Below are 25955 nucleotides of genomic sequence, written 5' to 3'. Positions count from 1 at the left end.
GCTCGCAGCTAGTGCATATTTGGTTGAAGATTTTGAGTTTTATATGGGGCAAATTGAGGCAAAAAATAGTAGGGCTACCCAGTACATTCGATCATGTGACCCTACACGGTGGGTACGTTCTCTTTCTCCATGTAGAAGGTGATACGAACCTAGGACGACCTACTCCTAAACCTATATTATATTAGCCCAGATCTAATTATGTTCAAGTTCTAATGGTCACCTTGACCCCTAACCAACCTGTGATTAGAAACCTTGGTATATAATGAAGACGCCACAATAGGTGATGGACGTCCTATTGGTAAGACAAACTAAAACACTCATTCACTAATGGTGTTTTAGGTGTTCAAAGAGAATAAAGAGAATTCACTCTCACAATTAATTTTCTGTATAAAATTCAAGCTTTATTCTTATTGAAAAATAATCCTTTCAATAGGCTACAAAGCCATGAAATAAAACCATAAAAAAAAGGGAAAACCGGCCGTACAAAGTAGTTTCCTATGGTGGCCGAAATTCTCACTCCTTTCCTAATTTAATTTGGATTAATTAATTCCTTTATTTTGAATTAGGAATTAATTAATTTACAATGAAAATAATAAAATAATAACTTTCCTAAACTTATTTTTCCAGAAAATAAATAAATAAAAACTAAAAAATAATGGTAAAACAAAAAGTAGAATCAAATTAGGAAACTAAAATACTAGCTTTTTAGCTAAGTTGACTTTAACCAATTTTTGACCAATTTGAACTCCAAATAAGCTTCAATATGCTTTTTAGGATGCCAAATAAGCTGAATATGAAGTCCCACACGTTGCCCATGCTTGAAAGAGGAAGAAAAAGCCAACTCAGCAAAATACAGTAAAGCCAGCACAAAATACAGTAAAAAACAGGCCAAATTTGAAGCTGTCCATACAACCCCTTTTTGAATGCCTTGGAAGCTGCCTTGACTTGATTCCATATCATATTAGGCATATGTATTGAATCCATAAAGAGTTGGAACCATTTCATGCTGCCCGTTGTCCATATTTGCACCAAAACTGCTACCCGGGTTCATATCGGCTTCCACCACTTGTATGGTTAGGATAGGTCTTGGCTCTTCGGATATGAAAAAGCCCTTTTGAGTATGAATTATTCCTTGGATAAAAGCAGCAATATTGTCCTTAAACTTCTTAACTTGAGCCCTAGTGATCGGCCCGGTCTTCATCTATATTGGGTCGGCACCCCAGTGGGTTGTCGATTGAGCAGGTTTGGGCAGAATCACATCATTCCCCTCCTCTTGAAAAGGATTTGTCCTCAAATCTAGATCATCACCTGCAGCAAAAGGAAACAAATTAGCATCTTTTGGATGTAGCACTCACATTTTACTCACCCGGTAAATCAAGCGTGTAGGTGTTTTCATTGATCCTTTCCAAAACTTGAAAAGATCCATCTCCTCGCGGCATAAGCTTCGACTTTCTTTGTTCGGGAAACCTCTCCTTCCTTGGTTGAAACCAAAACCAATCTCCTGGATTAAACACTATCACAAAAAATACTAGAAATACAAGTTCATCACACTTTTTAATTTTATCAAGTAATTTCTCCCAAATTTTCAAATTTCCACTAAGTAAAGTTTTCAATAATGCAGATAAAGTTCTATGCAACAAAAACATCTTTAATATTCATGACCAGAAATGATTTCTTATTCATAATTACTTTATTAACATCACCAAAGCTAAGATCAAAATTTCTATTTTTCCTCTCTTTTCTTTCTTTTCCTTTCTCACTCATGGATTCATTGAATTTTGCATCTCTCTCGGCTTTTGCTCTAATTTTCTTACTCTCGGATTTGTTTAATTTTTTCCACTCAACCTGGGTTTTAGAGGACTTACCTTGGAAAGCAAGCTCACCTTTCTCCTTTTGGATGGATGGTGGAACCGTTGGTGCCATACTAGCCTTCTCCTTGAGCCTCTTGGCGTTGCTCATTTGTTGCATTTGAGGTTGATCGCTAAATACTTCCTTTGGAGTTAATGGCTCCAGCTTAAACTTTTTCCCTTCAAATTTAAATACAATGCTATTCTCTCTACCATAATGGATAGCATCTCTATCAAATTGCCATAGCCTACCGAACAAAATATGACCCACATGCATAGGAACAACATCACACAATACAACATCCACATATGTATCAATGTTGAATTTTATTTTGGCTTGTTTATTTACTTTTATCTCACCACTATCATTTAGCCATTGTAATCTATATGGTTCTGGACGTTTAATAGTTGTTAAGCCTAATTTATCAACTACCATGCTACTAATTACATTTGCACAACTTCCACTATCTATAATCATACTACATATGTTACCTTAAATTTCGCATCGGGTGTGGAAGATGTTTACTCTTTGAATTTGTTCCTCATCTTTGTATACAGTAAGGACCCTCCTTGCAACCAAGCTCAAGTCATCCTTTGAAGAAAGCTTGAATGGTATTTTGCTAGATGCTAGAGAGATGCCAATAGTAGCATTAATTGAGCACATACAGGATTTACTGTAAAGGTGGTTTTATGAGTGACGTACTGCAGGTGCAAAATTGACGAAGCCTGTGACTGATCATATGGAAGAGCAACTCAAACTACGAAATTTGGAGTCCATCGGACTATGTGTAAAAGCCATTAATATGCATGAATTTCTTGTGGAAGGTGAGAGTTTTGAAGGGTATAGTTAATCTCCAATAAAAAACATGCTCATGCAAAGTTTTCGCTCTTGATTAATATCCTTATGATCATTGTATTGCCGTTTGCAAAGAATGCAAAATTGCTCCTTATGGCATGTGTTCTCATTACTACACTGCGAATGCATATCGTGCAACTTATGCTGAGTCCATTTACCCTGTGTTAGATGAAAAACAGTGGCATGTCCCAGATGACGTGGTAAGTCGTATTGTTCTTCCACCAAGATGGACATGTAGGCAAGCCGGTAGGCTGAGGATGCAACGCATACCATCTGAAGGTGAAGATGTTATTGGACGTAGATGTAGTCGATGCGGTGATGTTGGACATTATAGCCATAGATGTACGAATCCATTGTCGTATGCTTCGAATTAGGATGTTTTAATTTAGTGTTATGGTTTAATATGTTTTGATAATTATTTCATATCTTGGATATTATAGTTTCTACTCGATGGTGGAAGATTTATTAACAATTTTTTCTTTTGAATTTAATCCCAAATGAAAAGAGGCTTTCTGAAGTTGATTTTAAATCTTTAGTTTACATATCATTTTATGAAATGTCCAAATGATTTTGAAAAGAAAAACAAATATATATCATTTTTTCTTTTCTTTAAAATGGTTATTGATTTTAAATGTCAATACATTTTTTGTTAAATCCATCTTCATTTTATATAATATTTGTCTCCACTCTCAATTTTTTTACCCCACTATTAACTTAAATAATCTATTAGAAATTGATTTTCCAAGTGAAAAAAATTAGTTTCTGATAGGACTAAAAATTATTCAACAATTTCCACTTGGAGGAAATTTTTTCCAACAGGAGAAAAACGATTTCCGCTTGGAGGAAAACTTTTTCGCCTGGCGAAAAATTTTCCAGAAGCTTCAATTGATCTCCATATGGGATTTCCAACTGGAGGAAAATTTTTCCTCCAAGAAGAAAACTTTTCCTCTTGGAGGAAAAATTTTCCGACAAGCGGAAATTTTTTTAGAATCGACAATTGAGCTCGTAAGATGTTTGTGCATAATGGAATTCTAATAAATAAACATGGCACATTTTCTATAAGGTCAATTAGTTATCCTTACATCAATAACACATCATTATCTTAGTTAAATGAACATTATAATCCACCATTATCTTTACAATTAAAGGTTGAATATAATAAAGAATATGCATCTATAAACATGACAAAAGGAAAGAAAAATGCATCATCACCCAACTCATATGCTTAGTTCTTTTTTGTAAGCTTCATATGCATCCTTCCTCCTAAAGAACTCTGTGTGATCTTATGTGAATGTCACTGGTAATCTAGCATGTAAAAACTCGATGGTCTTAAGTGTAAATATGCCACAGTCACCACTACAAAAAAACAATTATTATAACGAGACAATAACATTATTAGAACCATATTCAATAGTTAATATTTATTCAACAAACATGTACGTATTAAGGGGCTTTACCCGTTACTTTGCTGAGGGGAATTTTATGCCAATTCACATGTAAACTCATCAATGGAGTCTACAAGATCCGTCCACTGTTCATAAAAGGATGCAGACCACATTAAATAAGGTAATATAATGCATAATTTCTTGAAATATGTTTCTCCCCTGTTTCGGTTGTCAACCTTATCTGAGTCATATACAGTCATACAATGCTCTTTCAAGTCCACGTGCCCTAGAAGCCAATGTATATTGCGCTTGTTTAGTGGAATCAACAACTGTCAGTACATTACAGGATTTCTGTTAGCACAACAAATAAAGGAAGGCACATAAATAAATGAATAGTTAACATTACACAATTTGGACATGTATATTGTACATGATTTACGCATTTCCATGACTTCGACTCCTTCATTCGGATCCCCAATACATATTCTTGCATTGCATATGAGAATTGGAAATTAGATGGATTGGCGAGGAACTTTCCATAACACTGCTCAATGTATACCTACAACAAAATAAATTATTAGTTACCCAAAATCACAATAGCCACATATAGGATACCTGGCCTTTAAAACTTCTTTACTTACCCAAAATCCTCCATCTATCACCTCAAAACTAGGATAAAAAACATCAGGGAATCGATTGGCACGTACACGAAATAAGTAAGGCAGGACTTCCATATGCTGCATTGAAAGATGAGTTAATTTTAAATTACATCCATGCAGTTGAACGACAATCTATGGAATTTATCAAATTATAAAATAAAAATCTTGATCGAAAAATACTTGCATCGTGATTCAGCCATCTCTCACTGGTTATAAGCAACTGGAAAAAGTCTTTACCCGCAGACAAAATATCCATATCAACCTTTGCTGCCCAACCGAACTTCATAAATTGGTTAAAACATTTTACAAGTTGAGTGGGTACTGGTTTGTATGGGTCGAACTTCAAAGTAGAAGATGCACCGGGTAAAGTGTGCTGTAGTTTTTTCTGTAAGCCTCCAACACTATAAGGAGTAGTAATCGCTGCTGCCGCCTTCCTATCCCACCTCCCAATATCTATACTTTGCTTAGCAGCTTCTACCTTTCTTGCACGTCTCTCGGTCGGAAACTTTGATGGAGACACTTTCTCGATAATCTTAACACTTGGTCCTACATTGTCTACAACGGATGGACGTGACTGTCTATCAACGGGGGTCGCATTAGGACCAAACTCTTCTTTATTTTCATCCCCTTCAACGTCCGCTTCCATCCCATCTCCCAAACCATCAGCACCAACTCCCACTCGTTGGTGTTTCATTAACTTATCAAGCTTGGTCTCCAATCTTGCAAACTCTCTAAGTATGGCGATTCTTAAATCCTTAACGTCTTGCCACTTCACCTTCAAGGATAGTTAATCTCTCTCTCAAAAGTACCTAAAAGAAACAATAATGATTAGTACTTGTAATAATAAAAAAAGATAAACATTCATACAATTTAATCAAACCTCATCATGGGATGGAGTCGTTGGAGGTTGGGATGGAGTCGATGGTTTAACACGAACATGAGCAGTAACTCCTGCAGTCGATGATGAAGGCTGGTCTGTCGGCTTATCTCCCATTTGCTGCCTCCCTCCTTTACCCTTACTTTCCACAGATGCCTGTTTTCGTTTCTTACTTCTTCCACTACTTGTAAGTGGAACACCTTCATCTCTTTCACCATTGTTAGATCTAAAATATTGATGATTTTATGCCATATTTATAGCTTAATATTTGTTAGTTTGTGTTAATTTGTTATGGAAAGATACTTAATTATGTATTTTTCTTAATCTAGGTAAAAGAGGAAGAATTTTAAGAAAACAACCATAAAAATGGATTCCTTGGGTCGAATTATGGTGGGAAGCAAGATTCGAGCTCGAACGGACTAAGCATTAAAAAGATTCCAAAAAAGATACCTTGAAGATTCCATAAAGATTCTATTGAGAATTTCATGGTGGAAGTGGATGTCATATAAATCATCAAGATCTGAGGATTTCAAATGTCTCGTTATTTTTGGATTTCGAGGTGCGAGCAAAGAGTTATCATCATTTAAAGTTTAGAATTTATAAAAAATAATATTCTAGTTATTCTCCACCATTGATCAAAAGAGGGAATCAAGGCAATTTGAGGGCCAAGATAAAAACAAGTGGCAATAATTGGTTAATTTATCATTAATGAGGCACATGTCATGTCACATGCTTCATTAAGGGTAAATTAGACTAATTAACTATTTTTTTAGGAGGAACTAGATAAAAGGAAAGTAGTAGAGAGCAAGTAATATACAGTTTCCTTTTCACACATGAAATTCGTCCAACCCTCTTCATGGCTTAAAAAAGGTATCTTCCAAGACTCCCACATTGAAAATAAAGAGAGAAAAAGATTCCCAAGGCCCTATATATATAGCCCCCACCACATTGAAGGAATATATACAAGTTTAGAGAGTTATTTAAGAGCTTTTAGGAGGCTTAAATAGAAACAAACCAAATTTTGGGAGTTTCTAAGGTTCTCTTAAGGGTTCTAGGGTTTTAAAGTTTTAGGGTTTTAGAAGATCAATTGGAGAGCTTGGAAGAGGCAGAGAGATGTGGGCTTGCTTGGAGAAGAAGGCTACGACTTGGAGAGCTCTTGGAGGAGAATTTCTTCAATAGTTTTTATTCTCTTTTCCTTTCTCTTTAATTGTGAATCTTATTATTTTTAATAATTATGGATGTTGAAATTATTTTTACCATGAACTAATTTTCATAGCTAGGGCTATGATGTAGCCCTAACTATGAAGGTTTAATTATTTTAATATATGTTGAGTTTTATTTAATTAGTAATATGTTTTGTTAATAAATCATTGGTATACTTAATGCTTTCATAGGCCGGAAGGAATGAATGATTTTAATAATATTTGAGCTTGGAAAAGGATAATATTATGGATCTCCAATGATTTACATGAATGCATAATTGATTGGAAAATAGTTATGTCTCATGCCATATTATTTGCTTAATCTATGCTTGATGAATTTGCATGATTTAATTTATAGGCCGGAAGGAATAAATTAGGTTATGTGAATATTATCAATTGTGAGTGGAAACTACTTTTGATTAATTTTGTGATTAAGTATGGTTAACAAAATTACTAGTTAATTAAATTCACATATTTAAGTAATTAAATTGGAATAGTTAGTGGTGAAATCAAATGCCCTAGTATTCATAATTATTCTCTCTCTTACTTGAAATTTATCTAATTTTAATTGATTGCTTTTGTTTAATTTAGTTTATTTAGTTTTCAATTGCCATCTTAAATTTTCGTTCAAATATTATCAAAACCTAATTAACTTTGGTACTTAATACTTAATCCCTTGGGTACGACAACCCTATTTTTCCACTTTATTACTTGAAAACGATTCGTGCACTTGCGAGTTAATTTTACACATCAAGTTTTTGGCGCCGTTGCCGGGGATTAAGGCATTAATATTAATTCGGATTGGGTTTAGTAGTACTTTGAACATTGTTTTCTTATTTTAAATTTTTATATTTATTTCTTAATTTTGGTTTTAGTGTTGCATGCTAGGGTTTTAATTCTTTGCTTGTTTGGCCAACGTGCTTTGAATTTTTAATACTTATTTTGTGGTACTTGAAACCAAAATTGTGTTTTTAATTTATTGTTGCTTAGTTTACAAGTCTAGCATACTTAGGGATTTTAGTATTATTTTTTATTTGTTTGGTTGAATAAGATTAGGTTTAGCTTTCTTTTAGTTGAAATTTTAGTTTGGCATAATTGTTTACTTTAAAAGCATACCTACACAAAAGGGTTTAATTTTTTTGCATTCAAATCGTTTGGTTCATTATTTCCTAGAGTTATTTTCATTTATCTTTTAGTTAAGTGTTAGTTTGTTTTTCTCTATTGCTAATTGATTTTAATTGTTAGATTAGTTAGCAACATTATAATTCTAATAATTTTTTTTTTTCTTGTTCAATTTTCTAATTTTCTTTCTAATTTATTTTACTTGCTCTCTTTTTAGGAATTAGGTGTTGTGTATGAGTCATAGTGGTGATCAAGAGTTCACGGAGGAAGTTGACTTAGAAAATAAACCAGCACCTAGAAAACAAGCCATAAGAGGTACTTGGGTACGTATAGACCAAGGAACTCAAGAAGGTGCAATGGCCAACCAAAGAGAAGATGATTTGCCCATATGCGAGTATGCTGCTCACAAGAAAGTTGGTGATTTGTCTTGCATAAGGAGACCACCCATTGAAGCAAACAATTTTAAAATTGAAGCATCTACTACTTCTTTGCTTAATAATGTTCAATTTTGTGGTTTGCCTCATGAAGATCCAAACATGCATATTTCTAGTTTTCTTCAATTGTGTGATATGTCTAAACAAAATGGTGTTTCTGATGATGCTTTTCGATTAAGACTTTTTCCTTGGTCTCTTAGAGACAAGGCAAAAGTGTGGTTAAATTCTTTACCTGCAGGTACTATCACTACATGGGATGCTATGGAGGCAAAATTCCTAGACAAATTTTTTCCTCCATCAAAGACCGCAAAATTGAAAAGTGATATAAACAATTTTTGTCAATGGGACCAAGAGACTTTGTATGATGCATGGGAGCGCTTCAAGGAACTATTAAGAAGATGCCCACACCATGGTTTTCCAACATGGATACAGGTACAGATTTTCTATAATGGTCTAGATTATGGTAACAAACAATTGGTAGATGCAGCTGCAGGAGGTTCTTTAATGAAGAAGAGGCAATCAGAAGCATTTGAATTAATTGAAGAGATGGCCCATAATAACTACCAATATCCAAGTGAGAGGAGACTAAATGGAAGAAGTCAAGTAAAGGCCGTGGAAGACGTTGATATTAACAACTTAGGAGCTCAACTTGCAACCCAATTCATGAAGACCTTGAACACTCAATTTGGTCAAATAGGGGTGAATTCTATCCAATCTACTAATAATTTTTTATTTTGTGATTTATGTGGTGCTCATGATCATAAGAGTGTGGATTGCCAAGTTGGAAATCCCTTTGCTTCTGATGATGTTAATTTTGTAGGGAACTTCCAAAAGCAACAAAACAATCCATATTCTAACACATATAATCCAGGATGGAGGAACCACCCAAATTTTTCATGGTCTAACAACAACCAGCAAGGGTCTAATCAAGGACAAAGTGGAGGGTTTCAAAAACAACAATTCCAATCTCCATTCTACCAAAAGCCGCAACTTGCACATCAAAATCAAAATTCTTCTCAAGCTCAAACTCAATTTTCTTCACTTCAACAATCTTTGCAAGAGTTATCTAATAGTACTAATTCTTTCATGCAGAGAACTGAGCAACAATTGACAAACCATAGTCAAATGTTCAACAACCAAATCGCTGCAATCAAAAGCTTGGAGAACCAAATAGGTCAATTAGCAACTCAATTCCAAAGAAGTCAAGGAACTTTGCCAAGCCAAACGGAGAAGAACCCAAAGGAGCAGGTTCAAGCCATTACATTAAGAAGTGGAAAGCAAGTAGCCGAGCCTAAAGAAAGTGACAAAGGGATGGTAATTCTTGATGATGAAGATGAAGAGAGCCCTATAGACTCAACATCACACTTGGTCACACATGACAACTCAAAATCAAATGTGGAGCATAAGGAGGCTTATAGGAGAAAAGATGAAGGTTTAAGTGATGCCATGAAGTCTCCACCAACAAAGTACATACCACCACATGGAAGAGAGGCCGAGAGCTCACCAACTGGATCAAAGAAAGTTGAACCAGCACCTTACCTAACCAAACCTATTGACAAGCACAACGAAAATGAGGAGAAGAATCAAGCCTACAAGAAAACCCCACCTCCACCTTTCCCATCTAGGTTTAGGAATGCAAAGTTAGATAATCAATTTAAAAAGTTTCTTGATGTATTTAAGCAATTGCATGTAAATATCCCTTTCATAGATGCCTTAGAACAAATGCCTTCCTATGTTAAGTTTTTGAAGGAGATATTGTCAAACAAGAGGAGGTGGGAGAATTATGAGTTAGTAGCTTTGAGTGAGGAGAGTAGTGCTAGGTTACACCATAGGATTCCACCCAAGTTAAAAGATCCAGGAAGCTTTGATATCCCATGTAACATTGGACATTATAATTTTATGGCTCTTTGTGATTTAGGTGCTAGCATTAATTTGATGCCATATAGCATTTACAGGAAGCTTGGAGTGGGAGATGTGAAGCCTACCACAGTGACTCTTCAAATGGCAGATCGAAGCATAAAAAGGCCAAGGGGAATATTGGAGGATGTACTTGTAAAAGTAAACAAGTTCATATTCCCTGCAGACTTTGTGATACTTGATATGGAGGAAGATGACAACATTCCAATCATTCTTGGAAGACCATTTCTTGCAACCGGACGTGCCCTAATTGATGTACAACAAAGGCAAGTAACCCTTAGAGTACTCAATGAGGAGGTAAGTTTTCAAATCCCTAATGTTGTTAAATTTCCTAATCTTGATGAAATTTCTTGCTGCTTTCTTGTTGATGCATGTGATGAATTGGTAAATGATATGGCAAAGGAAAGTAATTTAGATCCCTTAGGATTGAGTGAGTTATTTGAACCATGTACAGAAGAAGAAAAACATGAGTGTAACATCATAGATATAGCCACCCACTGTGAGGTAGATTATGTTGGAAAGTTTGAGGATTTAGGTGAGAGTGGACCTAGAAAGATACCGAGTGTGGAGCACCCACCTATAATTGATTTGAAGCCACTACCTAGTCATTTAAAATATGCTTTTCTAGGATTTAATAATACCCTGCCGGTAATAATTTCATCCACCCTTAGTGAGGACCAAGAAGCCAAACTTTTAGAAGTTTTAAGAGAACATAAAACTGCACTAGGTTGGACTATAGCTGATATTAAGGGTATTAGCCCCTCTATTTGTATGCACAAAATACTTATGGAGGAAGACCATAAACCAACTGTAGAACATCAAAGGAGGCTTAATCCTAATCTTAAGAAAGTGGTTCATGGTGAGATTTTAAAGCTTTTAGATGCCGGGATTATCTATCCTATTTCGGATAGTGATTGGGTAAGTCCTATTCAAGTAGTTCCTAAGAAAGGTGGGATGACTGTGCAAGAGAATGATAAGAGTGAGCTTATTCCTACTAGGTTAGTTACTGGGTGGAGAGTGTGCATTGATTATAGGAAGCTTAATAAGGCCACTAGAAAAGACCATTTTCCTTTGCCATTCATTGATCAAATGTTAGAAAGGTTAGCCGGTAAGGAATATTATTGTTTTCTAGATGGTTATAGCGGTTACAATCAAATAGCTATTGCCCCTGATGATCAAGAAAAGACTACTTTTACTTGTCCTTATGGAACTTTTGCCTATAGAAGGATGCCTTTTGGTTTATGCAATGCACCTGCAACCTTTCAAAGGTGTATGATGTCCATCTTTTCAGATATGGTAGAAGATATCATTGAAATCTTTATGGATGATTTTAGTGTATTTGGTGATTCTTTTACCTCTTGCTTGCAAAATTTATCTAGGGTTCTTCTAAGGTGTAAAGAAATGAATCTTGTGCTTAATTGGGAAAAATGTCACTTTATGGTTCAAGAGGGCATAGTTTTAGGTCATAAGATTTCTAAAAGGGGAATTGAGGTAGATAAAGCTAAAATAGAAGTTATAGAGAAATTGCCTCCACCGACTTCAATAAAAGGTATTAGGAGTTTTCTTGGGCATGCGGGCTTTTATAGGAGATTTATTAAGGATTTTTCCAAGATAACTAAACCTCTTTGTAACTTGTTGAATAAAGATGTTCCCTTTGTTTTTGATGATGAATGCATGCATGCTTTTAATCTTTTGAAAGAAAAATTAATATGTGCTCCCATTATGTGTACTCCTAATTGGAATCTACCTTTTGAAATTATGTGTGATGCTAGTGATTATGCTATAGGAGCTGTTTTGGGACAAAGGAAAGATAAAAAACTGCATGTTATTTATTATGCTTCTAGAACTTTGAATGATGCTCAACTTAATTATGCTACTACTGAGAAAGAGATGCTTGCCATTGTCTTTGCTTTTGATAAGTTTAGAGCATATTTGTTAGGTTCTAAGACCATTGTCTATACCGATCATAGTGCAATTAAGTACCTCATGAGTAAGAAAGAGTCTAAACCTAGGTTAATTAGATGGGTTTTGTTACTTCAAGAGTTTGACTTAGAAATTTTGGATAAAAAAGGAGTAGAAAACCTAGTAGCTGATCACTTGTCTAGGTTGGAATTGAGTGAGGAAAAAGAAGAAAGAGATATAGAAGAGTGTTTTCCAGATGAGAAAGTGTTTAAGGTTGATGGTATGTTTGATGTACCTTGGTATGCTGACATTGTTAATTATTTGGTTACTAATGTTATGCCGCCTAGTTTGGAAAAACCATATGAAAAGCATAAGTTTCTTAAGGAAAGTAGGTATTACTTTTGGGATGACCCCTATCTTTTTAAGAAGTGTGCCGATGGTATAATTAGGAGGTGTGTTGCTAGAGAAGAGACAATGTCCATTATTAAAAGTTGTCATTCTAGTGAGTATGGGGGGCATTTTGGGACTAGAAAAACCATAGCAAAAATTTTAAATTCTGGATTTTATTGGCCATCTATGTTTAAAGATACTAATATTTATGTGCAAGGGTGTGATAGGTGCCAGAGAACCGGGAACATATCAAGGAAGAATGAGATGCCTTTGAAGAATATCCTTGAGGTAGAATTGTTTGATGTTTGGGGTATTGATTTCATGGGTCCTTTTCCTTCTTCTTGTGGTAATAAATATATTTTAGTTGCTGTGGATTATGTTTCTAAATGGGTTGAAGCTAGTGCACTACCTACTAATGATGCACGAGTTGTATTGAAATTTTTAAAAAAATACATTTTTACTAGATTTGGTACACCCCGAGCAATCATTAGTGATGGTGGCACTCATTTTTGCAACAAACAATTTGAATCCCTTCTTGCTAAATATGGTGTTAGACATAAAATTGCTACTCCTTACCACCCACAAACTAGTGGGCAAGTAGAAATTTCAAACAGGGAAATAAAGAGGATTTTGGAGAAGACGGTCAATGCTTCAAGAAAGGATTGGAGCTTAAAGCTAGATGATGCACTTTGGGCATACCGGACCGCCTACAAGACCCCCATTGGTACTTCTCCGTATAAACTGGTTTTTGGTAAGGAATGTCATCTTCCCGTGGAATTGGAGCATAAAGCATATTGGGCAACCAAGTTTCTCAATTTTGATCAAGAGGCTGTGGGCAAGAATAGGCTATTGCAATTGGATGAACTTGAAGAATTTAGGATGGCTGCTTTCGAGAATGCAAAGATTTACAAAGAAAAGACAAAGAGATGGCACGACAAGATGATTAAAAAGAGGGACTTTCATGTTGGACAAAAGGTACTTCTTTATAACTCTAGACTTAAATTGTTTCCAGGTAAATTAAGATCAAGATGGAGTGGACCATATGATATTGTACAAATTTTTCCAAGTGGAGCAATTGAAATCACCAAACCGGGACATGAAAGTTTTAAGGTGAATGGGCAGCGGTTGAAGCCATATTATGAAGGTGGAGTGCTTGAGACTAGCCTCTACTTGGATGATCTTAATTAAGTTAAAGGGAGGAGTCAAGCTAATGACTTTAAACAAGCGCTCTTGGGAGGCAACCCAAATTTCTTTCTTTACCTTATATTTATCTATTTATTTTAGTTGTTTTTAGTGGTTTTCTTGTTTTTAGGTTGTTTTGATGTGTTTTGTTTGAGTTTTTGCAAGGTTTTAAGATGTTTAGGTGTAAAAGAGCAAAAGACGAATGTTGAGAATTTCAAGTCTACAGTTAGGTTTTTGGAGTATAACCACCTTGAATATGCATTGGAGTACATCAAATTTTTTTTTCACATTACGAGGAACATTCCATGTCTTCAAAGGGGAGTATTCTTTACCTTTTATTTACTTTTGCTTTATTTTATGTTTTTCACAATGAGGACATTGTTCATTTTAAGTTTGGGGGTGAAAAGCATGCTTTGCATCTTTTAAATCTTGTCCATTTAAGTGTTTTTATAAGTTTTCAAAAATGTTAGTTTTAGTTTTTATTTTCCTTCATTATCCATTTAAGTGTTTTTATAAGTTTTCAAAAATGTTAGTTTTAGTTTTTATTTTCCTTCATTATTAAAAAAAAAAAAATTGTTTTTGTGGTGTTTTCTTAAGTACTTTAATGAGCCAATGATAAGACTATGATTGAAAATAAATTGGTTTTTAGATGGTGGATTTGTTTTTGTGTATGCTTAAATGCTTGAAGTTATATTCGCATATTGTTACTTTCGATAAATTTTGAGCACATAATCAATAATGCATAATTTAGATTGTGTTTTGAAGAAGGTTTGCATGAATTAGAGTACTTTATTATTAATTGAACTCTAGAACTTGCTTGATTATTGCTTGAGGCGAAATCCTAGGTGAATGCATTACTAAGAACATGATTTAGGCCATCTTTGTTTAAGTTTGAGCCTTTCAAGCCAACCTAATACATTATCTTCCACTAGTACCTTATTTGAGCCTTTAGGATGCATAAAGATGTGTTAGAGCCTTTTCTTCATTAAAGCACATTTACTTACCCTTTTTGAGCCTTAAATTTCTTTTTCCTACCTTGAACATACTACAAAGAGAGCGTTAATTGAATTGATATGAATATATGCTTGTGAGCTTGTTTGAGTGTTGAAAAAGAAAAAAATGAGAAAAAGGAAAAAATAAAGTTTGGAGGTTAAGTATTTGGTGAATTTGGCTCTAGTATGCATTTTTGTGTAAATTGGAGGTTTGAATGTGCAATAAGAAGAAAAATAATTTTGGGGGCTTAGTGGAAAAGAAAGAAAAAAAAAAGAAAGAAAAAAAAAGAAATAAAGAAAGAATATGTGTGATTTGAAGAATATATGCACAATAAAAAGGAGAAAAAGGATATTGAAATTGAAGTTGAAATAAGAAAAGAAGTTCTAATAAAGAAACAAATTTTACAAGTAATTTATTCATTGATATTTAATTTTAGCTTTCTTTCTTTGATTTATTATATCTTATCCTTTTCTTTCTTTAGCCTTATCCATTAGCCTTAACAATAGAAACCATGAAGTCCTAATGATTTAAGGTGGTGCATTAACCTACATTAGTGGAGAGTGATAATTAAGTCAAGCATATGGTAGTTCATACTTTATTATCAATTTCTAATTCTTGTAAATTTATTCAAGCATATGATAATTAAGTGTATAAATTGATTTCCACACACACACATTGGAAGTATCATATATGTTGGATAGAATATAAGGTATTGAGCTACATAATTACTTTGAAACCATTTGAAAAGTCATATGTTATACAATCTTTGAGGCACCTCATTAAAGTATCTTATGTTCTTTAAATAAAATTTCATTTTCTTATTCTTTTTCTTTGCTAGGGACTAGCAAATCTTAAGTTTGGGGGTATTTGTTAGATCTAAAATATTGATGATTTTATGCCATATTTATAGCTTAATATTTGTTAGTTTGTGTTAATTTGTTATGGAAAGATACTTAATTATGTATTTTTCTTAATCTAGGTAAAAGAGGAAGAATTTTAAGAAAACAACCATAAAAATGGATTCCTTGGGTCGAATTATGGTGGGAAGCAAGATTCGAGCTCGAACGGACTAAGCATTAAAAAGATTCCAAAAAAGATACCTTGAAGATTCCATAAAGATTCTATTGAGAATTTCATGGTGGAAGTGGATGTCATATAAATCATCAAGATCTGAGGATTTCAAATGTCTCGTTATTTTTGGATTTCGAGGTGCGAGCAAAGAGTTATCATCATTTAAAGTTTAGAATTTATAAAAAATAATATTCTAGTTATTCTCCACCATTGATCAAAAGAGGGAATCAAGGCAATTTGAGGGCCAAGATAAAAACAAGTGGCAATAATTGGTTAATTTATCATTAATGAGGCACATGTCATGTCACATGCTTCATTAAGGGTAAATTAGACTAATTAACTATTTTTTTAGGAGGAATTAGATAAAAGGAAAGTAGTAGAGAGCAAGTAATATACAGTTTCCTTTTCACACATGAAATTCGTCCAACCCTCTTCATGGCTTAAAAAAGGTATCTTCCAAGACTCCCACATTGAAAATAAAGAGAGAAAAAGATTCCCAAGGCCCTATATATATAGCCCCCACCACATTGAAGGAATATATACAAGTTTAGAGAGTTATTTAAGAGCTTTTAGGAGGCTTAAATAGAAACAAACCAAATTTTGGGAGTTTCTAAGGTTCTCTTAAGGGTTCTAGGGTTTTAAAGTTTTAGGGTTTTAGAAGATCAATTGGAGAGCTTGGAAGAGGCAGAGAGATGTGGGCTTGCTTGGAGAAGAATTTTATTCTCTTTTCCTTTCTCTTTAATTGTGAATCTTATTATTTTTAATAATTATGGATGTTGAAATTATTTTTACCATGAACTAATTTTCATAGCTAGGGCTATGATGTAGCCCTAACTATGAAGGTTTAATTATTTTAATATATGTTGAGTTTTATTTAATTAGTAATATGTTTTGTTAATAAATCATTGGTATACTTAATGCTTTCATAGGCCGGAAGGAATGAATGATTTCAATAATATTTGAGCTTGGAAAAGGATAATATTATGGATCTCCAATGATTTACATGAATGCATAATTGATTGGAAAATAGTTATGTCTCATGCCATATTATTTGCTTAATCTATGCTTGATGAATTTGCATGATTTAATTTATAGGCCGGAAGGAATAAATTAGGTTATGTGAATATTATCAATTGTGAGTGGAAACTACTTTTGATTAATTTTGTGATTAAGTATGGTTAACAAAATTACTAGTTAATTAAATTCACATATTTAAGTAATTAAATTGGAATAGTTAGTGGTGAAATCAAATGCCCTAGTATTCATAATTATTCTCTCTCTTACTTGAAATTTATCTAATTTTAATTGATTGCTTTTGTTTAATTTAGTTTATTTAGTTTTCAATTGCCATCTTAAATTTTCGTTCAAATATTATCAAAACCTAATTAACTTTGGTACTTAATACTTAATCCCTTGGGTACGACAACCCTATTTTTCCACTTTATTACTTGAAAACGATTCGTGCACTTGCGAGTTAATTTTACACATCAACCATATCTCTGACAGTAGGTGCAACACTGTATGGAGTATGGTCATGATGTACATCCCATGCAATTTTGCCAATATATGCATGCTCAAATTCAATTACATTCATTAAGCTATGAACGGGATACTGCAAAAGCCAAAAGAAATTATCATGAAGTGATTATTAAGTAATACTAATATTACTACAAATACTGCAAAAGTCTATAAATAATATTACTAAGTTGGAATGTATGTATATATATATATATGTATATATAAGTGGAAAAACTCATATACTTACATCACGATGATCGAAGAGTTCAGTGGCCTTCTCAAATCTTGGCACTTGTGAAATATACCAATTGAGAATTCAAGGGAATGCCATGTCCGGCAACTTCTTTCCAAATGCTTGACCTAATGAAGGAATTGTCTCAAAACCCCAAATCTGTCAAACAATAAATTAATGATGAATAAGTAAAGAAATACACACCATAAATACAAATGTAACAAACTTTAAATAATAGTGTAATAAACTTACCATGAAAGCCAAAGGAAACCCACAAACACTATAACTCTTTGAATTGTTTAAAGCCATGGACTCTCTATGCTCAAAAGCACTCTTCAATGATCTAATGGTAGTGGTGTATGATAAAGTACCCCATGGATAGTTATTGAAGTACTCTAAATCGTCCACAATCTCCAAGTGATTATGGGGTGCGTTGGCCATGCTTTCTTTGCCTAGAAGAACCGTCTCTAGGAAATATAATAAAGCCAACTTCAATCTATCATCATCGGCTTCATCATCGTCTTGACACTATGCGGCCATGAAAGCTTCGGTTATCTCCGAGTTAGTGACCTTTTGCTTTCCGCTAAAATATATGTCACTAATACGCATAGAGATGTTAACCCGCCTATTGGGTTCGTAACCAAACCGTAGACATGTAATTATGGCGAAGTCTCTCCCCGTAAATCTTGCACCACGCCCTCCAAAATTGAATACCATAGAATCCTTGTCGTTGCAAATACACTGCCTATACAACATGCTGTTGACGATGTGGCCACTAAATTGTATATCTTTGGCCTTCAAAAAGTGGCCAAAATAGCTATCCTTGAACTTCTTTATTTCGGATGGAGTTAGCTTGAACTTAATATCCGACACGGCTTTCCAAAAGTTTGATCTACAATTAACCTTTGCCCTAGATATCTTCGAGTCCCAAAACCTTCATTGGTATTCTGAATCCATTTATCTGTAAATCAAATAAGAATAACAAATCATAACCTATGGCTTGCTTATGGACAACAAAATTGAAAGGACCAAAAACATATTAAATAGTAAAAAATAAACATCTAACGAAATTTCCGCCAAACAATTACAATTTGAAAGTTTAGAACAAAAAGATGTTTATGCATCTATTGGAAACAATTTTCGAACTAGAGGAATCATAAAAAAGAGATATGTTTCAGAGCACTATACTAATTAATCATAAAACTTAAGAACATGACTCTTACTATAAGTGTCTTTAGCATCAAAGTTCTTTCAAAGAACAATAAACATGCTGAAAATGTTGATGAGTTAAAAGTAAACTCAAACAACTACCATCACAGACTACGTTGCTTGATCCAAATTATACATCAGGTTATTTGAAAACATTTCTTTGTTAAAAATATAATTTATTAATAACCTCGCATCCCTAAAAAAAAAAAAAAAATTCCTAAACTAACATATTAAGAAATGCATATGATGACAAACAAACAAGTACTAAAACAGTTTTTTTTTTGAAAAAAAAAAAACAAAAAAAGGAGAAAGGAAGAAAGAAAATTCTAATAGAACCTCAAATACAAATATCCAATATAACTTGGCCAAGCTCAACCATCTGGAAGGCCAACACATATACACAAACATTCTCTCCAGGAGGAACCAAACGTTTAAATTAATAGTTCAACAGCTTTTCCTTTTATTTTTGCAAATTTTAGAATAGCATATTACTAGTTGCTCCATTTCCACTTCCGATCCAAAAGCAGTAAAACTACAAGAGATAACCATCAGAAAAATATTAATTGGCATCAGCGTGCCTACCTTTTCAGTTAAGTCAAGTGCACCACTTATAATTGTTGTCTCATATGTGTAAGTTCACCTCCCTTGCCAGCCAACCTATATACAAGAACACAAGGATGTTATAATAAGTACTAACCAACATAGATTATGGTTATACTTCAACTTATAGATGCAGTTGGATGGTTTTATCAAATATGCAAATAAATTTTGAAGAGCTTCACTTTACCTCTTGGCTATGGATGGAGACAAGGGCTTTCAACTGCGCTCTCCTAAATAATGCTTCATTATGTCCCAGTACCCAATCCGATATTTGGAATGCATATTCTCAATGTTAAGAAGTCAATGCAATCTAAAAAAAACTTATTGTTTAAGCATACAGGTTCAAATTTACTGTATATACAAGTCAATACACTAAAAAAATTTAAATAAATAAAATCAATAAGAATATGGAGAGGCATAAGCTTTAAGTTCAAGCTTTGTTGCCTTTTGTCTTTTCTTAAACAAATCATCCAGCACCTTTTCCTAACCCCATTCTTTTTCTACATAAGAATTTCAACCACACCAGCTCATGGACTCACAAAAATTGTAACATACAAATTTTAACTATTTGAGTTGTTACTTTATCAATTGAAATGCCCTGACTGGACAGGCAGTTAATAATTAAATTTTTTTCATTTTCACAACCAATAACATTATCAAACATTGAAGGATAGAATCCAACCACCACCCTCAATTCAAGGAAGCAATATAACAGACTAAAAGCACATTTGAATCAATATCACAATTTACAATGACAATTTCAAAGCAAAACAATTACAACCCCAGTAGAATGCAACAAGCAGCAAAAGAAAATTGTAACTTGCTATAATCTAGTTTTGCTAATTGCAATCAAAATTTCCCAACAGTGTTCTTGTTCTTCTCACTTGAATGAAAAAACATATATTATACCATTTTTTATGATTTACTATACTGCAGAACAATAGTCCTTAGCCCAAACCCATTATCATTGGCAAGTCCATCATCAGTTCTAAATATGCTGTACCTTACTAACCCTTCCACTTTCAAAATTGTCAAAATTCTTGTGTCTGTTCTTCGCAAATAGCAATTATTAGCAAACCAACCAAGTCAATATATGAATAAAGCATTACATTTATATCAATATGACGCTTTCTCATCACTTGAAAATACATAGGAAGTTATATGTACTATTGTAGCTACCTAAAAGAAGCTTTCTTTGCTTTTTAATTTATATGAGGGGGAAAAAAAAAAAAAAAAACCATTTTGTTCTTCAAAAGCAAAAGAATTTACTTATTTTTTTTCTCATCTTGAAATGTAAATCATAATTTTTAGTGAAGCACTTCTAAAGTATCATAACATAAAAAAAAAAAAAACTAGAATTGAGAAATTACCGAACAAGATAGAAAAGGGAATGGAAGAGAAAGAGGTTGATAATTGAATGGTTTAGGATGCTTCGTGGGGGCTACTGTACGACGACGGACGATCACCCGTAGGGGATTCATTGTACAAGGCCCTTGTAGAGGAAAAACTAATCCCAACGAATAGCAGATGCTCAGCTCCACACATTCATGTTTTCATAACGAAGCCATCGAAGGGTTTCCACAAATTTAGATTTGGCCGTATAAGGATTGAATTGTATCCAAGGAATAGGAGGCTACAAAATTGGTGGCTGGCATGGATACGACCTACGGCTGCGGTGATGACTACAGAGGTCGAAGTACAGTGATTGAGGACGATGATGGTGTGTCTCCCCTCTGCTTTTGGGTGGCGACAACGATCAAGCTTTTCCAAAGGGAGAGTGAAAGTAGAGGAAAAAACCCTAGAGAAAAAGGGAAAAACCAAGCTTTTCGAAAGGGAAAGTGAAAGTAGAGAAAAAAAAAACCCTAGAGAAAAAGGGAAAAACCAAGCTTTTTGAAAGGGAGAGTGAAAGTAGAGAAAAAAAATCCTAGAGAATAAGGGAAAAACCAAGCTTTTCGAAAGGGAGAGTGAAAGTAGAGAAAAAAAAAACCCTAGAGAAAATGGGAAAAACCAAGCTTTTTGAAAGGGAGAGTGGAAGCAAAAGTGAAGACAAAAAACCAAAAACAACAAAAGAGAAAAACATGCGTTTTGATAGAGAAAAAAACAAAAAAATAAAAGAAAAGGAAAAAAAAACTTAATAAAGGGTATTTTGGTCAAGATGAGACAAAAGTGGGCTAGTTTTTTTTTTTTTAAAATTTGTTTTGCTATTTATCAAGAATCGGTTTGTACAGTTGCTATTTTTGAAAAAACCCAATAAATAAACTCTCCCAAAAAAAAAAGCAAAAAATTGCTTTTGCTTTCTTTTCTTCATTCCGCAGGCAATCAAACCCATTAACTGTGGAAGAAGACCTTTCGCTCAACTGCAGAACAAGACCCCCCAATAATGCCTTCTATGGCCTTCGTCCTTTGAATTTGACTACTCCATGTCTCTCTATTTTTTTTTTTTTGTAATTTTTTTCCTTAGAACCACAGCTTCAAGAAGTAGAATTCAAACTTATATTGCTCAATAGAGGTGGCAAATCTTTAAAGTTTGGATCCCAGTGGCTTTTTCAAATGATTGTCGTAGTGGCCCTTTCATGGAGTTCTTTAATGATAATTCTAGTAATGACATTTTTTTTTTTGGAGTTCGTTAATGATGGTATAAAAAAAGAGAGCTTGAATAGTGGTTTTTTTTTTTTTTTTTCTTTTTCTGGGATTTAGTTGATTCATGTTTCTTGATTTTTCTTGATGTTTCTTTCTCTTTCTATCCACTTTTTTGGGAAAGTTAGACACTTTGAGTGGTGGGTGAAAACATGATGTTAAGGGCTCGTTTGGTACGCAGGATAGGTCCGGATCAGACAGGATCGGACAGGATCGGTTCAGATCGGACAGGATCGAATAGTGCAGTACTGTGTTTGGTATAGTTCTAGATTGAATGTTGGACTAGTTGTCCCATGTTTGGTGTAGGATCGGACTGGATTAGATTATTTTATAATTATAGTATTTATTTTGTTATATATGAAAAGATTTAAAATTATATTTATATTTACAAAAACATTAAATATTATATTTAATTAAAGTTTTATTATTACTTATATTTAATATGGTTTGTATAGATATTTATATGTTCAATTAATTAATAATAATAATAATTTAATGATATTTATAATACATTTGTAATTTTATTTTTAACACCCATAAACTACTTAAAATATTGTTTTCAAAACCGATTAAAATAAAATTACTAATCATGAATAACAATTAAATACAAATAAAAAAAATTGACATAATATTTAATTAAGAACTTGTTAATAGCATAAATATATCTATCTTCAATTCATACATATAGATATATAGATATATAAATAAATGTCACATGTAGTTACACTTTTAACAAGTATGACATCCGTATATATATATTGGATTTTACAAGGATAATCTAATTATATAAGAAATAAGTAAATAAACCCATTGATAGTAAGCCAAATAAACAACCTAATACAAAACCATTACCCCACTCGTTGTGAGATTGAGCACGTGTATGTACGGTGGTGGTATTTTGTATCGGATTTGCTTCATTGCGATTCCTCATTGTTTGTTCTACAAACTCAACATACGCAATTTCAGCTTCTTCAATTGTATTATAGGCTTGATATAAATTATTTGTAAATCCGTGCACTTGTTGATGACATTCAGACCAAGAATTATATATCCCTGGTTGTCTACCTTTAAACACAACATAAACCCTTCTCTTTGCCATTCAATATTCCTGCATATAATAATAAATGACAATATAATATAGTAAATTATTAAACAAAATAACAACTAGCCAAATCAATAAAGTGCATGTTAATATTCTAAAACATAACACATAATAATAAAATTATCCATACATGCATAATTAGAAACCAACATTCAATACATTACAATATATGTCCATAAGTTTCAATTCCAAATGTTCATAGTTGTCATCCTCTCATACATATCCATAAATATATAATCCACAACAATACTAATTTAGTTATCCAAAAATCCACGAGCAAATTCAATCTTCTGCGCATCGGTTTTAATAATCTTGAAAACCTCAACGTTCGATGGATCCGATCTTATTGCCTTAGAGATTTTGAGATTGTCAGTAATAGGGAATCCTAACCTGTCAAGCTCCATAGCTAAGTATTGTGGATAGTTGATATCAGACTTCTCCAACTTGTCTAACTGTGTAGCCAATTTATCTATAAACTTATCTGCTACATTGTTTAACCCGCTAACGATGTCAACATCCTTCGATTGAGCTTTCCTCTTACCTCTTAATTGGGATTGTGTGGGCAGTTGACTATGTGTTTGATTCATAGACATTGGAGAACCCACATCATCAATTTGGTCATTGTCAGGCTCCATATTTATATCATTAACTAAATCAATTGGAGTTTGTGCTCCATGTCCTGTTGCCCGATCCTTCCCAAAAATATTAGCAAGCCTCTCATATATCGGGAAAGGTTTATCTCTCCAACTTTTTGCACTTGGATTACTCTAAAATAAAAAAAGCCATCATTTAGTAAAAACATTATATATTTAAGATAAGAAACACAAAATTCAATAAAGGTATTTTTCCTAACAAAGTCAAAACCTGCACATATGCTTTCCAAGCATTGTCACTGTCAATCTCCACACATTTAAGAGTGTCATTCCATCCAAATCCACTTTTGTTCAGCATGTCGTATATGATGCCATATTGCTTCTTCCACTTTTTTAGCTTCGATTCAATATGTGGAGTTGCTCGCAATCCCGAGTTAGGACACATTTCAGCCAGTTGCCGCTCAATCATATTAAGTGTACCAGGTTTAAATGCTCCCGTATCACAACGTTGCCCACTAGCTACAGCTTCATCTTAAAGAACCAGCAAAGCTTCTTCCTCACCTCTACTCCATGTACGCCTAGATTCACCCCACCTATTATCGTTGCTGCTACCTCCAGCTTCCATTGCTATTCAAGTAAACATTTCATGATTCCAATATTATCAAAACAAGATGCAAACAAAATAACAATAAATCTCAAATGTTGCACTTAATATAATATAAGTTTGCCTTCATACATATTATCCAAAAGATTTAACAAACAATATTAAATAAGCAGTGAGAACATAATTTTTTACATAACCATCAACTAGTAATCATGATGACCTCTCCACTCACCAAACATTTGCTTAGCTAACTCATCTCTCCAATTTGTCCATTGATCTGAGGGAAGCAATTGATCCTATAATGTCCTTCTCTTCATTAATGTCCACATTTTCCATCCTATCATATTCGACTTCTCCAGGATGGAGTGTCATTTCTCTTCTAATCAGATTATGTATCAGCAACATGCAGTAATGGTTTTGATTTGTGTTGCAATTGGGTAGAAAGATGGACTTCTTAAAATTGCCCATCGCATTTTAAGAACCCCAAAGCATCTTTCTATGATATTCCTAGCTGATGCATGCTTCATGTTGAAATACTCTTGATGATTTATGGGTGCACAACCATCTCTCCATTCGGAAAGGTGATATCTTGTTCCCCTATATGGCGCAAGAAATCCTTCACCATTTGTGTAACCAGCATCCACTAAGTAATAATAACCTAACACAGAAAAATTTCTCCTATTAGTTTATGCAATGTTAATCCACTCGATGAAATATTTAAGGATTGGTCTTACCGGTTGGTACTTTTAGTCCATTTGGCCTACTTATTGCATCTCTAAGTACTCTGGAATCTGAAGCGGAGCCTTTCCAACCCGGTAATACAAATATAAATTCCATATTCGGGTTACATACACCTAAGACATTTGTTGCGATCTCACCCTTTCTTGTTCGATATCTTGGCTTATCGATTTCAGGTACTTTCACCTTAATATAAGTTCCATCTAATGCTCCCAAACAATTCTACGACACAAACAATTTTACTAACGTCAAATATGCTACAAGTCATCTAACTATAAAATTAATAACCAAACTAGTCCACATACGTACCTTAAACATTTTCCATCTATCATCCGAGCAATTATCCGACACAGGTTCAGGATGCCTCAACAAAATGGAATGTAAGCACAACACCCCATTCAATACTGAATTGAAATATCTACTAATTGTCTCCCCTGATCTATAGAATCGACTGATAATTGTACGGTTTTTTGTATGATGAGCAATTATGTGCAAAAATATGCACACTTGCTCTTCCAATGTAACAGTACCATCTCTTTTCACATATCCATCTTGGCGTAATAACCGACATAAAATAACAAATGTTCTCCTATCCATCCTCAATTGACTAATACAAGTGACATCATTGTCCAACAAACTATCTATAAAAGATGTACGCAATTCGGTAGTCCTAGTTATTCTATTCCTAACACGTCTTTCATTTTTCCTTTGCCACGCTACATACATGTACATAAAAAAGATAAACATAAAGCCCCAACAAAAAGATTGAATCACAACTAATTTTCTTCTGTCCATCTCTACAAAAAAGAAAAAAAACCAACAAATAAAAAAAAATTATCAGAAATACAATAAATTGAGCTGCTATTGCCAATACAATTGAATAAA

At 33.6% G+C, this 25955-nt stretch overlaps 2 protein-coding genes and 1 non-coding gene across 3 annotated transcripts; all 3 read right to left on the bottom strand.

Moving 5' to 3' along the window:
• Positions 1–8691: 8691 nt before the first annotated feature.
• LOC112489676 (small nucleolar RNA R71) lies at positions 8692–8798 on the bottom strand. The gene has a single exon (XR_003053961.1). It is a non-coding gene; the product is annotated as a small nucleolar RNA R71 (small nucleolar RNA).
• Positions 8799–23301: 14503 nt separating this feature from the next.
• Positions 23302–24308, bottom strand: LOC132803339 (uncharacterized). The gene is made up of 2 exons (XM_060816043.1): positions 24000–24308; positions 23302–23902 (listed from the first exon to the last, which is right to left on the bottom strand). The coding sequence occupies exons 1-2, from the start codon at positions 24195–24197 to the stop codon at positions 23390–23392; spliced, it is 711 nt and encodes a 236-aa protein (XP_060672026.1). The 5' UTR covers positions 24198–24308; the 3' UTR covers positions 23302–23389.
• Positions 24261–25754, bottom strand: LOC132803276 (protein ALP1-like). The gene is made up of 3 exons (XM_060815875.1): positions 25380–25754; positions 25067–25292; positions 24261–24355 (listed from the first exon to the last, which is right to left on the bottom strand). Exons 1-3 carry the CDS (start codon positions 25665–25667, stop codon positions 24261–24263), a joined length of 609 nt encoding a protein of 202 aa, XP_060671858.1. The 5' UTR covers positions 25668–25754.
• Positions 25755–25955: the final 201 nt, after the last annotated feature.

This window comes from Ziziphus jujuba, chromosome 3, assembly GCF_031755915.1.
Source record: "Ziziphus jujuba cultivar Dongzao chromosome 3, ASM3175591v1".
Classification (NCBI taxonomy): domain Eukaryota; kingdom Viridiplantae; phylum Streptophyta; class Magnoliopsida; order Rosales; family Rhamnaceae; genus Ziziphus; species Ziziphus jujuba.
This window is presented reverse-complemented; position numbering and strand designations above follow the sequence as displayed.